This window comes from Heloderma suspectum, chromosome 1, assembly GCF_057233095.1.
Source record: "Heloderma suspectum isolate Gila_16-S chromosome 1, 16-S_ref, whole genome shotgun sequence".
In the NCBI taxonomy this organism is placed as follows: Eukaryota; Metazoa; Chordata; class Lepidosauria; order Squamata; family Helodermatidae; genus Heloderma; species Heloderma suspectum.
In genome coordinates, this window is record NC_139458.1 from 321,370,843 (window position 1) to 321,392,112 (window position 21,270).

The 21,270-nt window shown below is 42.3% G+C and overlaps 1 protein-coding gene across 1 annotated transcript in view; it reads left to right on the forward strand.

Annotated features, from left to right (window-relative positions):
- LOC146359405 (uncharacterized) overlaps nt 1-21,270 on the forward strand; it is a 109,480-nt gene that overhangs the window by 20,626 nt on the left and 67,584 nt on the right. The window contains exons 11-22 of the mRNA XM_084827266.1: nt 358-473; nt 2,238-2,367; nt 2,669-2,872; nt 4,782-4,974; nt 6,250-6,377; nt 6,828-7,028; nt 7,454-7,575; nt 9,554-9,782; nt 14,801-15,003; nt 15,961-16,119; nt 17,504-17,594; nt 17,965-18,105. Of these exons, the coding sequence (XP_084683392.1) occupies nt 358-473; nt 2,238-2,367; nt 2,669-2,872; nt 4,782-4,974; nt 6,250-6,377; nt 6,828-7,028; nt 7,454-7,575; nt 9,554-9,782; nt 14,801-15,003; nt 15,961-16,119; nt 17,504-17,594; nt 17,965-18,105 (1,917 nt within the window). The remainder of the gene's footprint in view (nt 1-357; nt 474-2,237; nt 2,368-2,668; nt 2,873-4,781; nt 4,975-6,249; nt 6,378-6,827; nt 7,029-7,453; nt 7,576-9,553; nt 9,783-14,800; nt 15,004-15,960; nt 16,120-17,503; nt 17,595-17,964; nt 18,106-21,270) is intronic.

A 21,270-nucleotide genomic window follows, 5' to 3' on the forward strand; every position in this document is an offset into this window, starting at 1 on the left:
TAATTCAACAAGCCCTTTGCAGACCAATTGGGGTAGATTGTGGTCAGTGCAAAAGATCCCCGGAAGCCCCAAGGCATCCTGGAAGAAATGGGCTTTGCTTGTCCTTCATCTTCCCTGCCTCTTCCCAAAGCTCCAGGTAGCCTCCAGGCCAGCAAGTGGGGCTTCAGGAGGGAAGTGAGTGGGCTCACAAAGGGAGCCCAAGGCTCTGTGGGCCGGATGGGCATCCTCTGTGGGCCAGAGGTTGCCCACCCATGATACAGAGATTCCTTTGTTCATTGTTTTATATTCATACAATCATGAAAAATGAAAATGTGTCTGTGTGTTGGACCATAATAACTAGTCCTTAAATATGGGCAGGAACAACAAACAATTGATGAAGATGATGATCCTACTGTAGTAATGGGCGATAGAGGCATGGGTAATGCCACCCTTAACAAGGGTTCCACTTTTTCAAGAAAGAAGAAAGATCCAAGGTGAAACCAATATTGCTGGTTCTCTGTGTGCTGTGCTTATTTTTCATACTAAAATGTATTTGTAGTATATTCATTCATAGCAATATGAAAATACATATTGTAAAGTATATGTGTGAAATGTACAACTTATTGACTGCAGAGTACAGCAGAAGCTCTCAGTCCCTCACTGGCACATTCTGCTCACAGGTATATGTATCTGTGTGCTTCTGCTAGAAAGGATAGCTGACCCTAGCTCATTAGTTTGCAAAGACTGATAAGGGACACTCATGCTGGGGCCCATACTTTGCCCCATTCCTTTGCTGCCTCCCATTTGATGTGCTTTGCTCAACAGTTGATGATCAAAGGACAGTCTCGCTTAATCCTGTCTTTTGTGTATGCCCAGTCCAGCTCTCTGTGCTTCCTGTAGTAGTCTTGCATGCTGTCATAACCTCTTAAGTCTCCTTCAGCGTACTATGCAACAGATGAACATAGGATTCCAGCATCCTCACGCCCTTGATACCACAGACTGGGCCTCTATATAATCTATTTTCTATCCATTAGTGCACAGCTTCTGGTTTACTCTCCCTCTGCTTCTCCTCTTGGACTTGATAGATGTACAGGTACCAGTATTTGGACAGGCTTGGTCACTCTGAAAATCCTCTGTCTTTCCCATTTATTGATTGATTTAGATACAGACATTTTTTGTGAACTGCCCAGAGAGCTTCGGCTATTGGGCAGTATAGAAATTAAATAATAAACAAACAAACAAATAAAGGGATGTGTGGATTGTGTAAAATCTGTTCCAGCTGTGTTTCACAGATTGTCAGGTGCCTTTGTTCCGTCGTCTGCCCATCACTGGAATTGATTTTCTCGTTTCTGAATTTGTGCAAATTCACAATTATGTAAATTCACGTGTGCAAAAAAGCACAAATTCCCCCCAAATGCCTATTTTCACACTTTCGCCTATAGAAGAAATGCACATTTTTGGCCAGGTTTTTTATTTTATGTATTTTTCAATGACGAAATTTGCGCAAAATTCAGGAAAGTGAGAAAGACCAGTCTGCAAGTCCATGGAATCTGCCCGACAGGGCGAAAGCCAATCTATTGCAAAATCCAAGGGTTGGATTCATGAAAATCCTAACTCGTTATGTTCCTTTGCAGATTTCTCCAACACCCAATATAGATATAGATATAGAGATATAGAGATATAGATATAGATATAGATATAGAGATATAGAGATAGAGATAGAGATAGAGATAGAGATAGAGATAGAGATAGAGATAGAGATATAGGCTACCTTTCAGGGCAGGAGCATTTTTACCTCTCATTCCTACTTTCCTGGTTCCCATGGTTCATCCTAGCCCACTGTCGGCTGTGCAGCAAAATTGAAGTTCTAGCTGCTTCAGTGGATGGGGGAGGATGGTTAGTGATGGAAAGAACGGAGCAGGAGGTATGGCAGTGGAAAGCTCTTGCACTGCGTATGCATTGCAAAAGTTAAAGATGCCCTATTGGGATTGCAACTTCTCAACCCTACCTGAGACCTAAAGATCCTTAATGCATTTCCCACACATGTGTGATTGCATTTACATGTGGCTGTGCATATATGTTCCTCCGTCCCTGGTAAATGCTATTATGGTGTGGGGGTTTCCATGTAAGTGATTTCAATAGGGAGTTAATTTTGAGAAAGCAAATATAAATATATTATTTAATTCAGATGTAGCTTAGAAATCTCTCTGAGAAGCAGTGATTTAATTAAGTTTCTCCTTCTTGGAAAAAATATATAGTTACACAACCACCTTGCAGCTGCTGGGGTTAGATGAGGACTTGGAGGCCAATGACAAGGACCTGACCATGAGGAAAGGAGCCTACTCAGGTCTCCTTTATTTGCGTCACTTGAGAATCAGAGAATTGCAGGTAATTTAAAAATCCTCAAAACCACATGCATGAGTTACATTATTCAAGGCTGTTAAGGCAGCATGAATATGGAGGGGCCACAGCTCAGTGGTGGAACTCCTGCTTTGCATGCAGAAGATCCCACGTTCAGTCCCTGATATCTCCAGGAAGGGGGTTGGTGGGAAAGAATCCTGCCTGAAATCCTGGAGAGCCACTGCCAGTCAACGTCAACAGTACTAGAAGTATAAGGCAGCTTTCTATATTTTTTATTATTATTTGTTGTTATCATCATCATCACCACCTTCTAATTTATTTGTACCAGAGAATTTGCTTGGGAATCCTCAACTACTTCAGATCCGTTGAAAGAACCCTAACTATCAGCACCTCGGGTCTTGCATTGAGTGCTGGCCATCTGATCTCCACTGCTGAAGATTCTTGTTGGGTAAATGCAGCCAAGGGGGGCATTGGTGCCTTTGGTGGTCTTGCCTCACACTCCTACATGCATTATACACCAGCTGACTATAAGGTGAGGCATTGGATAACTTCATAAAATGTCTCCATAGTTGTACATCTAAATAAAAAAAGATGCAACACTAGGGTCAACAGAGAGCTTTTCTACATGAGGGATTTATTGTGTACTCATGATTCCTGACGGTTATTTACAGCCTCTTTAGACAATGTTGTGATCCTCCAGTTTTGCTTCTGTTTTTTTGGAACACTTCCTGTTTTTTTGTTTTTAGAATGGGGAAAATGGGGTATTATTTCTGAAAGTACCATTTCTCCTTATATATTTGCACTATTCCACTATAGCACAGCTGCACCGAGAGGTTAAGTAGAAGAAAAGCAGGAAAGGGAAAGCTCTTTGTGTAGAGGTCGGATCTCAATTCTGCAATGAAACCAAAAGTAGATACAGTGATTAATAGCCTCATGTAGAGAAGCTCAGATTAAATCCTGTATTTCAGAGGACATCACATACTGAAGCCTTAAGAGGAATTCCCAGCTTAATTATATTTATGACAAGCTGTATTTATCCAGGCTGATAAAGCATGGACTACAAATTCAAGTCCACATGCCCTATGTGGAAGTGCATTTAGGTGTTCTGTGTCTGATACAAAGTTGTTTTTCCTTATCTTCCAGCTTCCAGATAACAGTGACCTGATTCATATGTAACAACCCATCAGTTTAAAAATCCGTCTCCCGCTTTTACTGCACAACCCATAATTGGTTATTTAGTGGCTGAACAATGCAGTGGTTAACCCATGGCTTGTTGATGAATTAACTGCAGGATTGTTTAGCCCCTAAACAATCATTTTTTAAACTGATGGGTTGTCATTACATCTGAACAAGGCCTGTCACTGCCCTGATTCAGACAACACAACAACCCAGAGTATGGGTTGAATATGGATTGTTGTTGAGTTGTGGGTTGTTGTTGAATCATCATTTTTGTGTTGTGTTGTGTGAACCCAGATGTGCTAACAAACCATAGTTTGTTAACCATAAATAACCCAGAGTTCACAACCCATCAACAAACAATGGGTTCTCTTTGGGGGTTGTTTGGGGTTAACAAACTCTGGTTTGTTGGTGTGGCTGGATTCATACAACAAAACCCAAGATTCAGTGACAACCCATACTCTCCATTGTTGTGTTGTGTAAATGACTTCACTGACCTGGTTCACACATAATACTAACCCATAGTTTACTTAACCCATAGTTTGTTGCTGTACCCAAGGTTTGTCTGGCAGACAATCGAACAAACCATAGTTTGTTTTCTCAATCTCTGGGATATTTGTTTCCCTCCCTTTTTGCCAGCTCCCTCCCTGTAACCCAAATGCCTTTGTGGTGCTGTAATACTGGAACATAGAGTGGCTGGTTTTTTTGTTTGCTCTTGCCTATTGTCTTTGTAGCCTGGCGAAACAAGCCATGAACAACCAACAGTTCTGGGTTCACATGTAATGACAACCCATGGCTTAAACAACCCTTAGTTTACAACCCAACAACTAACCATGGGTTCTCTTACTGGATTGTTCGTGGTTAACAAACAATGGTTTGTTAGCATGGCTGAGTTTGCATATCATGACAACCCAGGATTCAACAACCCAGCCTCTATCTATAAAGGACTTTTGCTTTGTTTCTCACTAATTATGGGACCATCTCCCAAATTTTCAGAAGCTCATTATCAACATGGGCATAGACATTGGAGCTGTTGGTCTTCCTACCACAAGCACACCCTGCCTCCATTCCCAAAGTCTCCTTGCCAGTCAGCATTGAATCTCCCCCTCCCCAACCCTGCAGCATGTCAGTCCCCTCCATACTTTTGCAAACTCCCTGAAAGTACCCGCTTAATTCCACATATAGCAAAGGCATGGTTTTATTGAGTAATATATTTTGCAACAGACTTGGTCATTTCTTTTTTTAAAAAAAATCTTGTTGCACAGGTTCACCATGCACAATTTATGGAGTTTGCAGAGGTAGAAAATCATGATGATTTTTACACCGCAGAACATGTATACATCCACACGCAGGATCAGAGAGGGGCTTTTGTGATGTATGATGTAGCCCTCCAAGACCTGAAAGAGCTAGAAAAGCAGCTTTTACTTGTGGCAACCCAGTACATCGAAGCAGAGAAAGGTAAGGCAGCTGCATGGGCACATTTAGAAATTTGAAAAGCTGTCATGAGCACCACAACCACAAAATGGCTGCCTGGAGGCTTGGCTAGTCACAGAAGACAAGTAACCCAAGAAACTGAGTAAAAGGTAGATGTTGGGTCTGTGCTCAATGCCAAACCACGTATTTGACCCCACAAAGCACAACAAAATACCCATTTCTCAGAAAGGAAACTGTTAATGCACAGAGAAGCATATGCACCACACTACACTACAAAGACATATACACAGCACAGGCAAAGTGCCCATATAGACACACATACTGGCATCTTGTCCCCCAATACAAACACCACCAAAACACCACCACCACCCTCCCCAGTCCCCACAGTTGCTCCCCACTGCTGCCCTCCAGCCCCCAAATTGCTGCCTGCCACTCCCTAAACTTATCAGGCAGCAGCAGGGGACCTTTTCCTTCTTTTGTTTTTTAAAAAGCAGTTTTAGCAAGCAGGCGTTCACACTGGAAAGTGAGGCAACTGGCCTTCAGCCAACCCATCATTTTCCTTACATTTCCTAAGAAAACCTCTGGGCCCACATGTGGCCCAGAGGCGTTCTGGGAAAGGGAAAGAAAGATGGCAGGGTAGCTCAAGGCCAGCACTTCATTTTCCAGCACACCCACAGTAATATATATGGGAAGTATCCTACAGTGTCATTTCGCATACTCAAATAGGTTAGCAGAGCTCTGCTGAATGTTTTGCTTGCAAACTGTGCTTGCATGAATGTAACTTTAGAATCATAGAATAGTAGAATCATAGAATAGCAGGGTTGAAAGGGGCCTATAAGCTGGATTCTCCTCTTGCATATAGTTCAGAACCTACTTTCTGCTAGCATGTTATTTACGCTAGCAGAATGACACAGTTGGATACTGTCCTATATCTATACATCACAAAACTGATCGGGGTAGCAGATGCTGAGGGAAGTATCTGGGGATGCTGTGGTGCCTGCAGATGCCATTTTGGGGGGCCCTGGTGTAGGTTCACAATTTATAGACTGCCTGAGAGCTCCCATAGTGCCCAGCTGACTTTGGTGACCTCTGAAACTTTTATGTGTATGTAGACTGCTGATTTATATTGAATTGTGTGAATCAAGGAATTCTTTTGCTAAATTAAAACACAGAAGTGGGGTTGAGGTAGGAAAGGGAGCATGCTGATATTTTAAACAGGCATCATTAACTGCAATTGTTTGTGGTCTCTTAGCTTGATTGCTTCTGTGAAAATGCCTGTTGTGCTGTCTTCTTTCTGAGGCCACAAAGCACGCAGTGATTCCAGTAGCAACAGCTGCTCAGACTGGGCACATACATCAGTAGATCGATCTGCAGTACTGCTTGACCTGTGGAATTGTGAAACAGCTTTCTTAGAAAATAAATGGCAGGTACAGAGATCCATACTTTTTTTTAAAAAATTAAGCATCTGATAAGGACTGCATTCAATTTTGCGTGCGTATGTTTGTGTTGGATTGTACATACAATCCACGCTTGCAAAGAACTTCTGTTAGTATCTCTGAATGGAAGTAGTTCAATGTCACAGCATGACAGAAAGGTACTGTGAGTGGGAGAACCTGATGATATGGATGGAGGTGTATGACTGCTGCCTGGATCATTGTTTTGAATTTTTTGAGAGCTGGCGTGATATAGAGACTAAAGCTGTGAGCGATGAACCAGAAAGTTCTAGGTAAAACATCTTCCCTCAGGCACAAACTCAGAATTCATTTCTTATTAAGATGACTCCATTATTATGATATGAAATGAATATAAAACTAATTTAAAAGGATAGACGAAAAATAAACCTTTCTTGGCTATTTTTGTTTCAAATGTCTTTTCAGCTTCTGGATAGTTACTTCGAAGTCTACCAACATGCTTTAGATTCTGAGGAAAGATTTGCTTTGGCCCAAGTAATAACTGACATCATGTACAGACGCCCTCGATTTGATTTCCACCTTGGGTATTTTGTGAACATCTATAAAGATGAATGTGCTTGCCTTAGGCTTCACCTACAGTTGGTGAGGAACATAGTGAACCAACAGGTGAATAGATTCTGAGTTTGTGTATGGTATAACTAGTGCTCAGTTGAGCTAAGAGAGAGCCAAGGTCAGCTGTGGAACCAGTTCTCAAGGCAAGGAAAGCTCAGTCAAATAAGAAAATAAAATTTTAATGTGGGCAAGTGATGTCCAAGGTTCATGTTAGAGTGCCTGTATATAAAAATAAATATTAAAATACATACAATTTTATCAAATGTTTCTTCTAACTTTTGTAGATAGTGGGAGAAAGGAGGGAAGGTATGTTTACTAGCTGATGAGTCTGGCAACCGCAGACTACACAAGTGTGCCAGACTATTTGCTTGCAAAGCTCTTGTAACGTCCCTGAAATGTTGATATGACAGCATGTTCTAGAAAACTTCCAGCAATCTGTGCATTTTATTACAAGATATTTTTCTTCTTTTGACTTTCAGATAGATAACCAGCGTGAATATAACCATAAGATTTGGCGTGATGGTCCCAAAGGTGGCATCTATGAATTTGGTTTCCCCCCATATATAGTTCAAAAGCAATTAATTGCTGTGAATAACAGCCCGTGAGTAATTAATACAATACATACGTTATAATGGAGTCCACCTTTACTGTCCTTGTTTAAGCAAAATCTTACACAAACAAGGCCCACTCTGACCCCTTTGAATTATTCTGGTTACAATAAGCTAATCAAGCTGGATGGCTGAATAGCTTTGTTTTTCAGCTATCACATGCAGCACTGCCATTCTCATGCTTAACAAAATTAATTGTGTTACCTGCATGCACGTAATTGTATGTACATATACAATTATTTGTGGATTAATAATATGCATGTACACAGTCTTGTTTTCTAATTCTTCATTATCTTCCAAACCTTCCATTTTTATAAAGGTTTATGTTTTTTTAACTCCTATAATGAATAGATCTGATTTCAAGTTGGTCCAGTTCAAACTATTACATTCATTTCACTGTGCTTCATGGTGAAGGGCATCTTATAAGTGTGATTTTTTATTTTCTTCATTGGGTTGCTTAGTTAATTTTCTTTATCCTGACCTGGTGGGGATCTTCATGACAACAGAATGAGAAGCATGTTGGAGTATTATCCAGATTTTCATGGAATTGGCTTTAGTTTGTCAGGGACATGCGAAGCAAGAAAATACAAGTGTACTATACCTTTAAAATCCGGTTTTCATGAGTCACATAGCGCTTGAAAGGAACATACTTCTGGGTTTGGGGGGGTGAGTAGAACAGAATGTTATCAACCTGGTAGGGGCTGCTCAGTCAATGAGAGAGGCTTGTTTCCTGCCCCTGTCCAGGCTCCCCTCCTTTTGCATGAAGAAGCCAAAATCCCCGATTCTCCAGTACAACATCTGAAGGCTCCCCATGACAGCATCCCACTACCCCAATTTCATCCTGTTCCAGCAAACTGTCACGAAGTTATTCTTCTCCCCACCTTTTCCCCTAAGTGTGCACTTCTGCCTGAAGAAGCCAGAATCCCTGATTCTCCAGTGCAGCATCTAAAGGCTCCCCCTGAGAGCAGCCCCCCCCCATTTCTCCCCATTCCAGCAAACTGTCACGGAGTTATAGCTTCCACCTCCCCCCTTTCCCTCCTCTGGGCACTTTCTCCCTGCTTGCAATGACAGGCTCACTTGATCCCATGACCTCCCCTGATCGCTACTGTAATAAAGCTCTTATGCATCAGAGAAGTGACTTTACACAATATCGAGCATGTGATTTAACATGACATCGGGGAAGTGAAGTAATGCAAACATCAGAGAAGTGCATCATCATGAGAGCCAGCGTGGTGTAGTGGCGAGAATGTTGGACTAGGAGCTGGGAGATCCGAGTTCTAGTCCCCACTTGGCCATGGAAGCTCACTGGGTGACTTTGGGCCAGTCACACACTCTCAGCCCAACCAACCTCACAGGGTTGTTGTTGTGAGGATAAAATGGAGAGGAGGAGGATCATGTAAGCCGCCTTGGGTTCCTTGCAAGAGGAAAAAAGGCGGGGTATAAATGCAATAAATAAATAAATAAATCAGGGAGGCTAATTAGTCCCACTGGTGAAAAGGAAGTGCAGGGTGATTCTGAAGGCTTGAAAGAGTGCTCTAGGGATTTGATGTGTTGGAAAGGCAGGTGAGTTACTTTAGTTACCTAGGTTACCGAGGGCAGGGCCAGGTGAAAAGCAGACCTCTAGGAATGCCCCGATCATTCAAAATTTAAAACGGATGGATGGCCGCAGAGCAGCTGAACCAAAGGGGAGCCGAATTAAGGAAAAACAATGGACTAAAAGTACTCTGCAAAAATGTGGCTTCCCACAGGTAAATTCCGGGGTGGCTGCAGAGTAGCCATGACATCATGTGTCCCTAATGACTTTAAGCCACAGCAGTATCAGCGAAAACCTCCCATGTAGATGGGCCCCTTAACTGAGAAGATGATATTCTGAATGCTTGTCCTATTGGTCGCTTTTAGAACAAGAGCACTTTATTCATGTCACAATACTACCTTTTGATAATTCTTTTTATCTTTCCCCCCTTTTTAAAGTACGGCTTTGAAGAACATTTATTTATTGGAGTTCCACCCCTCCCTTGGCTTGGTATCTTTAATTCCTAAAGCTCTGGGTCATGTCCTCCAGGAGTTCCAGCAAATCTGTAGGCCAAAGACAGCCAATGAGGCAATTAATCTGGAGAAACATGTACTTCAACTTGCACTGGACACTTGGCTGACCGTGGAAAGTCCAGAGTCTTTTTATGGTTCTCAGATTCAGAAAGATGTACGTTCCTCTTCTATTACCTGGTTTTGTTTTGTTTTGGTGATTTCTTATTTGTTCAAGTAACTTGGACTCCAATGTTATATATACACCCTTACTTGGGAGTAAGTGCCATTGAATGCAATGGGACTTACTTCTGAGTAGACAGGCATAGGATTGTGCTGTTGGTGCTTCAACATTTCCATGACCCTGCTGCCCCCTATTGAAGACACTGCTCAGTCATGTTGCTTATAACAAAGGCTGATCTGTTGAAACAATACTTTGTGCATCTTAGTCTGGTTCCCTGTTTGGCAGAGTTCAATAAAGCATAAACTTTTAATGAATTTGTGTGAGCTGGGCAAGTGTTATTTTTTGCACTCTTAAGAGGAGCTGATTGCTAAATAAATGCATTAAGTATACTTAAAGGTGCACCTCCTACATATATGCCTGCCTGCTCTCTCAGATCATCTCAGGAGCTCCTGTTGCATGAGTTCATGAGTTACTGCCATCCAGTTTGGTTGTCAGGAACACATGGGCCAGATCTACACCTTGTATCATATCATTACAATCATTACATTATATCATTACATATCATTACATGATAACGCTATATCCGTCTTGTGCATTTATACCTCGTAGGACACACAATGACATTTGTTGCAGTATTTTAGATAATGTGGAATAAAACGCAGGAAATAAAACTACAATAGCGGTATATAGAATGTGTAATGTACCCCAACGGTTATCAGTGCATGTCAATGCTGCTATAAAGCAGTAGTGTAGATCGAGCCATAATTTGGCCTTCTCTGCTGCTGAACCTGGTTTGAGGTGGAATACCCAGCCTCAGAATATACATTTTGTTCTCTGCCTGATGTCCTTCTACTCAAAGTTGAAGATGTATTTGTTCCCACAGGCATTTGATCTGCTGGATAATTACTTAGATTCAGGGGTGTTGCTAGGTTCTTAAAAGATCCAGAGCACAGACCCATAACACAAATTTGCATGCACATCTATATACATAATATCCAAGTCTAAGAGCACCTCATGTGTGTGTGTCTGTGTGTGTGTGTGTGTGGTGTGTGCATGTGGTGTGTGTGTGGTGTGTGCATAGACATACATACATACATACATACATACGAAGTATGCACTGACCCCCCACCCCACTTCAACTCAGACCCTGATTCAGCATTTTGGAAAACATCCTGCTTCTACTTGGGCCAATTTGTAGTTGGACCATTTCAGCTCAGCACCAAATCTGAGTTAAGGTTTGGAAAAATGAGTTTTTATGCTTCCTGTTGACTACCATTGGAAATTTTTAAAGAATTGTAACTTTTTTCTCTTGGTCAGAACTGGATGACATTTCAGGCCTAGTGGCCCCCTAGAAGGGGATTACACCTGCCCAATGTCAGAAAAATAGGTACAGGGTTTATATTTTGATTTTCTTTTAAAGGGAACTGCCAATAACATTTTTATTACCTGGAAGAATTGGATAAATATTTCAGGATTCATTGCCCCATCAGAAGAGATCATGTCTCCAAATTTCAGAATGATAGCCACAAGGTTTTTTTGTGCAAGGGTGGCCTTGACATTTTGAGGTCTCCAAAAGAGAACATAATTCTCTCCTTATTTTCCTTGTGGACTATTGTTCTGAAAATTACAGACTGCCTAGAGATGTCCCTAAATAAGAAACCAGCAAAGTTTCAGAAGGATAGGTGCAGCAATTCATGTGGGAGGGGAGTTCTCCAATTTGGGGAGCGAGTGATTTGCTTTCCCTTCACCCCTTCCCCAATAGCTTTTTGGGTAAATTTGTATGAAAATGCACAGGTCATTAGAGGTGTCTCCCAGGCAAGAAACCTGCAAAGTTTCTGAAGGATATACATGCATGCAAATTTAGAATGACTAGAATTTATTTACATTTCACCAATATTAGCAGCAGGGTAACATGGGTGGGAAGGTGCTATTGCACTCATGTCCTACTTGTGAGTTTCCTGTGGGCATCTGTTTGGCCACTGTGTGAACAGAATGCTGGACTAGACAGACCTTGGGCTGATGCAGCATGGTTCTTCTTATGTTCTTAAATAGAGAGTGCCTCTGAGCATAAGCAGAATGCTTTTCTTTTTCCACTGAGCATTTACATTCTCCTCCTACCAATTCTATTCCCCTTTATGCAACCATCCCTCCTCATCCTACCATCTTCCAGCAACTCTTAATAAAAACAGATGTCTTGTTTTGTGCAGCTCTCCTCTACCTCCTTGTTATGCAGACGCTCTCACTGTATATTCCTCCCCATAACTTCATTTGTGCCAGGACTTCACCAGTTTTCAACCAATGAGTCTGTTTTCAAAACTAGGGTTAATTTATGGAGAAACTCTGAGCATGTACTAAGTGCCTTTCCCTCACCACTGAAGCTAGAGTTCATGCAAAATGAAAAAAACACAAATGACAAAACATGCATAGGACTGAGCTGAAAGGGTGGTCAATTCATTAGATGGAATTGGGTAGGCACTGTATTAAGACTGCAATACCATGCTCACAACTCAGGACTTATTTCTGAGTAAACATGCAGAACATCAAGGGGCATACACAGGCTTGTATAAATGAGCAGTATTTATCTCCCCTCCACTTAAAAAACAAACCAAAACCTCCTATTTTTATTAAAGCTTTCTGTTCAGAGGAACATAGGAAGCTGCCTTATACTGAGTCAAAGCCTGGATCCATCTAGCCCAGTATTGTCGACACTGGCTGGCAGCAGTGGCTCTCCAGGGTTTCAGGCCAGATTCTTTCCTAGCCATACCTGGAGATGCTGGGGATTGAACCTGGGATATTCTGCATACCAAGCATGTGCTCTATCACTGAGCTACAGCCCTTCCTATTGCTGGATAATCGCAACTGACAAAACTGCCCCAGATTTGTTTCTCTGCAACCATGTGAACCCACTTTTCTCAAAGGCTTGAGTGAAAAGGATAAAAAACAACCCTCTTGTCTGTTTGTATAAAGTCAAATACAGTTCAGAACTTCTCTTGCCCACTGAAGAGAATTCTCTTTAAGAATTCCCCAAGATGCATTTTGGGTGGAATAAAGAAGAGAAAGAAAGAACTGGATAGGGGAGGGGAGGGAAGAAGAAAAGAAGAATGGTGATTGGAAATGCAGGGGGGGGGGGTAGAGAGAATTCCCTAAGCCATGTGGTAGTACTCAGAGAGGTAGTACTTCAGTGGAATTTAGAAGTTTGTGGATGATTTGCAAGGATTGCACGTACTTAAATGAACTTTATGAGGTGAGGTGGCTGAGGGCTTTTTCTAGCTTTTTAAAAACTGTAGAACCTGTTTAAAAGCCTTAGCAGTTCCTCGACTGTGATGCCACATAGTCCTAACCCTCCTTTTAAAATAATTTGAGTCCTACAGCTATTTTGGAGAAATTAAAGTGGAGGGGGAGAAAGAAGTTTGTGGAGGCTGACTGGATCCTTCACTGTACTGAAGCTACTAAACTTCTGCAGAAGCCAAACGTTCCACTTGGGGGCTGTAAAATCAGGTGCTGTGTGAAAAACCAGTACAAGCTCTTTCTTCCCTTCCTTCTCCCTCTTCAAAATTTCATTGCAAGCAAGCTCCCAACAGTGGGCATGTAAGAGCAGAATAGTGGGGGGGGGAGGGGGAGGTTTTTTGCACCTCAGAAAAAACCTACACCAGAGATTAGAGATAGTGACCTCCTAATGGTCACCTTAAACACCTTCTGATTAGGAACTCTAATCCCCTGGGTGACTTGGCAGTTTTTACTTTTTGTTTTAGTCTCTGAGAAAAGGAAATTTTACGCATGGCTAGCACAAAAACCACTGGACCTAACTGTCTGTAATTTGGCATGTTCAGTCATCTCCATAGGGGCTGCTAGGTCCCCAAATTCCATGCATGTATGTGGAAGCACAATATATATATATATATATATATATATATATCTTTGCTTTAACAGATTTTCTTGAAAAGAGCACATTTTACCTGTGACTAACACAAAAGCCACTAGACCTAACTGCCTGAAATTGGGCAGGTTCAATCAGCTCCATGGGGGCTACCAGGTATCCAAATTCCATATATTTATCATGCAAGATAAAAATGTTATGGCTGTTTCTGTTTTCCAATGCAAGTCAATGGAAAAATGTAAAACAAAAAAGGCAATTAGGACAGCTCATAGAATCATAGAATGGTAGGGTTGGAAGGGGCCTAGAAGGCCATCAAGTCCAACCCCCTGCTCGATGCAGGAATCCAAGTCAGAGCATCCCTGACAGATGGCTGTCCAGCCTCGTCTTGAATGCCTCCAGTATGGGAGAGCCCACCACCTCCCTAGGTAATTGGTTCCATTGTCATATTGCTCTAACAGTGAGGAAGTTTCTCCTGATGTTCAGCCGGAATCTGGCTTCCTGTAACTTGAGCTCAAAAGATCCGGAGCACAGCTCAAAAGATCTGGGGCCCGTACCCAGGTGGGCCTACATTTAACGATGCTCCTGCTTCGATTTGCTTTTCTCCCTGACTCCCTGGGGCTCTTTTCTTTATGTTATCCACTGTCCCTGTCTGTCATTCTTTTTTTAAAAAAAGTTTTGTTTTATTTTATTTGTTTTATTGACTATTTTTGATGTGCCTCAAGCAGAAAAGTGGGATACAAGTGTTTTTAATAAAACAAAAATAAATAAAATAGGTCTTCCATTATGAAAGGCACTGTAAAGAGTTGTTCAGAAGCATTCCTAGCGGCTAGCGCTAACAATTTCAGCTGAAATTTTATGTTAAGATACCTGCTCTAGTCTTTAGTTTCACCAAAAATAATTCAAGTTTTCCCCCCACAATGGGAATACCGAGAAAACAAAATACAGGATGGTGAGAAAAATAGAGCCTATGTATAAAATATGATTTATCTGTTAGAAAAAATATAACCTGCCTTTCAATAAAATATTCTGAAGGTAGAAAATAACAACGTAACTAATAAAACAGCAATCATACAATCAATAAAACAAATAATTTTCTTTTCACTGAATGCTTATAAGTAATATGTTTTCCTGATAGTTATTCATGGATGTTCTGGTTGAAGATCCTTCTCTTGTCAGAGACATTGCTTTATCTGCACTGAAATCAATAGCAGAGGAAGAACAGAAACAGAGGAAAGAAAAACAAGGCTTTATTCTGGATGTCTTCTCAAGACTCCTCGAACTTCTGACCCTTCGCCATCGATTGATAGAGGCAGCGGTAGAGAGTGCACAGCTGGGCAGGTTAGCAACGGGCACGTAGGCTGGCAATGTAGGGAGTTCTGCTGAAATCTCTATGAAGAGGTATTTCCCCTAAACTATGTTTCTACTTTTTCTTCATTTTGGGGGGTATTTATTTATTACTATATTTATACTATATAGTATAATAGTATACTATATTTATATTCAGCCTTTTTCCTCCAAGGAACCTAAGGTGGCTTACATGAAGCTCCTCCTTTCCATTTTGTCCTGTGAGGTAGGTTAGACTGAGAACCAGTGACTTACTCAAAGTCATCCAGTGAGCTTCATGGCCAAGTGGAGACTCTAAACCTAGATCTCCCAAATCCCAGTCCAACACTGTAACTACTACTCCACACTGGCTCTCACTGGTTTTTATGTTGGTAAAAATGCATATCCAGTGCATATCCAACCTGCCAATATTAGGACTCTTGTTGACATATAGATCTGTCCTTTCTCCAGTCCTTCCAAACTGCTATTGACCAATATATCTTTTTTAACCTATTACATCCTCAGTGGGGATGTTTACCCCACTCCCCAGACAGAATGATCAATGGTTAGGGATAATGGAAGTTGTAATCCAACAGCATGTGGAGGGCTACAGGTTCCCTACCTCGATCTATACTGCATAGTTTTACATACACACACCCCAAAATGAAGTGTGTCTAAGGGTGCAATCCTATGGAAGTTTAGACAGAAAAAAGTCCAACTCTGAGCTTTCTCCATGCTGATTGGGGAATGCTAGGAGTTGTAGGACTTTTTTCTGTCTAAACATGCACAAGGTTGAGCCCGGCCCTAACAAAGCAAGAGTTGCAGTGTTTTTTGATGTTGGCAGTGGGTAAACAACGATTGCAAAGTTAATAGATCAAATGTATATTTAGTATAAAACTCATTATAATGGATGGAACATAAGCAGATATAGATACAGAAATATATGTGTGTGTGTATATATTTTCCTTTTAGACTGTACAAAGAATTTGCAGGAGAAATGGGCTTTGATGAGTTCCATTTGTACTTAAGACCTGTGTACTTTGAATTTGCAACTCACAAAGAGGAAGCAGACCAGCCCTCACCAATATTCATGACTTCTCTTCTAGAGCATCATGACAATAGCGTGGATAGGTAAGCCAGAGCTTTTAAACACTATCCTCTATACCAGGGGAGGGGAAGCTGTGACCCTCCTGATGTTCTTGGACTCCAGCTCCTATTGTCCCCAGACAGAATGATCAATGGTTGGGGATAATGGCTTCACAACTTCGAAGCTTCGAAGATCATGCCTCAATTAGAAAAAAAAAACATCGTGGAGAAGCCCCGTTTCTGCGAGGATAATGCCTTAATTACAAAGAAACATCCAGAGCAGGGGATAGGAGGGTGTCAAACTTAATTTCATTTGAAGGGATACAGCAAACCCCTGCTCAGTGCAGGAAGCCTGGTTCCCAGGCACTGACCGGGACCGACCCTGCTTAGCTTCCGAGATCAGACAAGCACATGCATATCCAGCCCAGTTCTTGTTGCTGAGGAAATGGGGGCTGCTAAGGAAGCTATGCGATCGCTAGCCGGAAGAAGACATGGGACCGTCGAGAGCTCTGATTGGACAGGAGGGAAATACAAACACCACTGCATATGGACAGGCGGGGGAGGGGAGTACAACTGGATATGGTAGCGAAGGCAGAAAATCAGAGCACATTAAGGGGAAATACCAGGATATTAGGGTATTGAAAGTGGGAGCACGGAAGTGGGAAATTCCAGTTCCAATTCGAGGCGGCTACTGCGTAGTGTGAAAGGCGGACGGTGAAACCTCATTGGAAGCGAAAAAAGGCGGTAAGTGTAGATCCAGCCCACATCACATATGAAATTGGAATGGCTCTCTTTATTTAATCATAAACATTAGTACAGCATTCCTAAGCTGGCAGCCTCCAGATATGTTGAACTACAACTCCCATCTTCCCCACCCAGCAGGGCCATGCTGGCTGGGAATGAAGGCAATTGTAGCCAACCTGGAGGTCGCCAGATTGGTGAAACCTGCCTTAGCATTTATTATTGTTCTAATTATCTGATTTTATTGTTTTAATTTTTTATGATTGTAAACCGTCCCAAGGGCATTTGCCAACTGGCCAGTATATCAAATAAACAAACAAACAAACAAATAAATAAAATCACAGATCAGGAATCTGTAGTAGCATTCAGAAGCAGATAATTTTAAATCAATACAAAGAGATATGTCGCACTTCAAATTTCCTTCTTTGTAAGGGACAACCCACATTTGTCCTTTATTTTTTAATGACTGCTTATATATGCTGGGCTGGTCAGCATTTGGGAATGTGTTCAATTTTCACTCTCCTTAAGTGATATGACTGGAAAAATGTTCTGTTTACAAAGAATTTCAACTTTCAGTCTTTAATCAAGAAGAAAGCAGCACTTTTTCATTTTAATTTCTAGGTTCAGGTTTAGTGTCTATGTTTGCATTTTAGTTTCTGAGTAATTTAGAAATATTTCTCTCTTGCAGATACATTCCATCCAGCTTAATGTTAAACATCCAGGATATTGACAATCAAATTGGAAAGTTTAGCTTTCGCACAAGAGAGAGCATTCTTCAGGTGACTGAACGATTTTTCTTCTAATCAGTCTCAACCCTTTAAAATTAATATATTTTCCTTTCCTCCCCCACCCACCCCCACACACTGCTTCCCATTTCATTTTGTGTTGAACCAGCAGTCTATGGGAAACAACAGTGCTTTGGGTTCTTTTTTAATTGCAACTTGAAACATAAGTCAATCACTGAAAACAAGATTGATAGGAAAAATTGTATTTATGGTTTAGTGTATCTGAATACGAGTGAAAAGGTTATATCCCTAGGCAGGTTTATAGAATGAATCTAAAGATAAATACACTTATGCAAAGAAAGAACTGTGCAACTTCACATTACAGTTATATGATTGCTAATCTTTTTTTATCTTCATCCATCAGGTCTTACTAACGCAGTATGGAATGGAAAACTTGCAGATTGCCCTTGCCTGTCAAGTCACTCATAAAAACACTCTCCTTGTTGCTGTTCAACAGGCTGCATTTTGCCCCATGATGCAGCCCACACGTACTGTGGACATGAAGGTGAGCATTGTCTCTCTCCCCCTCCCATTTAACTTTTGCTGACTTTTAAAATGAAAAGCAGCTGCTGGAGGCTGCAGGCATAAGTGGAGAAGGTGAGTGTGCATGCAACCTCATCATCCTGTTTCTCCTGCTTGCATATATACAGGTTCCTGTATCTCTTCCCTCCAGGAAGGAACAATATCCAAGAGAGGTAATTTTGAGAAGAAAAACAACTAGCATGGAAGGGATTACACCTCCAACCCCATCTAGCCATCTCTGCCTCTGATTAGAGTAAGGATGCAGAACCTCTGGCCTGTGGGTCACCACCTCTTGGGGTTCTTCCATGGGGCTGGGCTTATGCTTCAAGCGCCACCCCCTGGAGGAAACCTATCTGAGATAGACAGCGATGGGGATAAGATAGGCGGAGGGAAGAGCGAGTGTTCTTTCCCCTGCACAGGCGAGTCCCAACATCTGCTGGCTTTCAGCTCCACTGCCATCTCTGAGATTGGAGACAGCAGCAGGGTTAGGAGATGGCAGGAGTCACCCATGCAGGGAAGAGCAGCCGCTCATCCCCCTGCAGGCGAGTCCCAGCACCTAGGCTGCCCCACATCGCTGCTGCAGCAGTGGGAGCAGTGGGGCGGCCTGTGCTTTCTCTGTGCTGGAGGCACAACACTGGGGCTTCTAGGATTTGTAGTCCAGAACATCTGGAGGGCATGGGGCTGGGGAGGGCTGCTCTAAGCACTACACAACACTGGAATCCTCTGACACAAATGACTAATTGCCAGTGCTGATTTGTAGGCAACTAATCTGCTCCTGCTAATTCTTCATTCCTGATCTGGTCATGCCACTGTATGTATTTAGAAGTTTCTAAATGCAAAAGGCAATGCACGTACTTAATATAAAAGAGAATAAATTAGAGAAGACATTCAAGACATTTCATTTAACATCTTAATGTGCTTTAAAACCTTTTAGCTCAGGAAATCATAAAAATCCTCTTGAGTAATCTTCTGTTAATACTTGATTTTTACCATTAATTCAGTTACCTATTGCATTTGTTCTTCAGAGTCATCCTTCAGAGAAGAATGAGCAAATATACATATGTCAAACAGTCTCCTTATTCCTCCCCCAGACAATATTTATCTTATTTATTAAAATACTTCTATACCATTTAATATATTAACATTCCTAAGCAGTTCATATTAAAATGCAACATAGCAATATAACAGCTTAGATAAATAATAAATAAATTGAACTTCAAAAACATTACAATACTATAAGAACAACAACAGGGTTGTAACAGAGTCCCTCACAGGTCAGGGGAAGCATAAATTTCAAGAGGCATTTTCAAAAGGCATTTAAAACTTGCCACCATTTCTGCCTCTCAAACCACATGTGGGAGAGTGTTCCAAACGGTGGGTGCCACCACTGAGAAGGCCTGCTTATGTACCACTGCCTGGTGAGATTCCATTGGCTCCAGGATGGCTAGTAAGGACTCCTTGAAAGATCTCAAGGGTTGATTGGGTATATATAAGGGAAGGAATCCTGGTCCTCAATTGTTTAGGGCTTTGTATCAAAACAGCAAAACCTGTAATATGGTTCAGAAGGTAATAGACAGCCAGTGCAGTTCTTTTAGTGTAGGTATGTGTATAGCTAGGTGCTCTACTGGGCATCTTAGTTTCTCCATTCAGCACTAGTTGTAGCTAGGGATGTGCGAACCCACCCCCATCCAGGTTCTCCAGGTACCTGCCCTGCCCCCATTCACCGATCCCCGGACTGCACTTGAACCCCTCCTGTGCTTGGCGAGTGGCCCACACTCACCCCAGCGGCTTCATCAAGCTCCGCTGTTGCCATTTTTTAAAAAATAAAATGGCAATCACAAAAATGTGCATTTTCACACATACACAAATATGTACATTTTTGCAATCGCCATTTTATTTTTCAAAAAATGGCAACCGTGGAGCTTGACGAGGCTGCCGGGGTAAGTCTGGGCTGCTCGCTGAGCGTGGGCAAGGGGTGAGCAGGGGCCGAGCAGGGGCAGGGGCTTGGTAAGTGGAGCTTGGGGGTGTGGGCAGGGGGGGGTTCCGCCGGATTCCTGGATGGAATCAGGCGCCCGTGCCATCTCTAGTTGTAGCTTACGAACCAGGCATAAGGGCAGCCATACAATAATGTTTTCTCTGTCAAAGGCCAGTGTGCGTTCAATGTTGGGATTTCTTTTATTCAGTAACACTGGCCAATATGAGGAGCTTCCCAGGCAGAAATGGCCTTCTGGCTATTTATTGCTTGCTTGTTTTGTTACCCATATATTTTTCCTTTCTTTGTGTGCAAAGGAAGCCAAACCATGAGATCTGGAAACTGCCTGGGTGGACAAGGAAACTGCCCTTGGACAGGGTTGGTGTTGGCACCTGCTCTCCTCAAGCATCTTCCTGCCCTGGTCCCCCTTCTTGAAAGAACCCTTTCCAGTGCAGTGGTCTAAGCACCCCCAAGCAGCTAGGTCTAGATGCCATTTACATTTTTCACAATGCCCCTGGCAGAAGGCTCCTTCACACAGAGGCTTTTATCCCACAACTTACTGCACCTTCTCTTTCCAGATTCTCTTTGGGATTTAAATGGGCTCTTTACACAGCTGGTTTTTCTTTAACTGCATAACACTACCTTCCATTTACACTGGTGAGTGAACTCTGGCAGGATGTTTTTGGATGCCAGCAGTATTGTACGCCCCGCTGTCCACTTCCTCTGGGGTAGCTCGCCCCCACCCCCAAAGCAAGCACTTACATTTCTCTTGTTTGTGTGTGTGTGTGAAACTTCACAACTTTGGAAGTCTGCCACCCCCCCACACACACAATGTGCAAGTCAGTATTGTCATTGTAAAAGCAAGCAGTAACACTGTTCTTGTCTGTGTATACACTGGGAGAGGTGATTGAATGGAAAGGGGTTCCACTTCTCTCATTCGTGTGTACATGGGGATTGAATAGAAAGGGGGGAAAGTTTCCAGGCAGCACTTGCAGAGCAGAGCAATTTGCTGAATTGTGAAGCAGTGCTGGGATGGTGGTGGGAGCAGGCAAGAAGGAGAAATGGAGGAGAGGCAGCAAAGCCGCTCTACCAGGCTTACAGACTCCCACCACGTTGTGCTCTGTAGGCAACCAATAGCGGAATGGCAAAGAGGCAAAAGGGCGCAGGCGCAGCAGG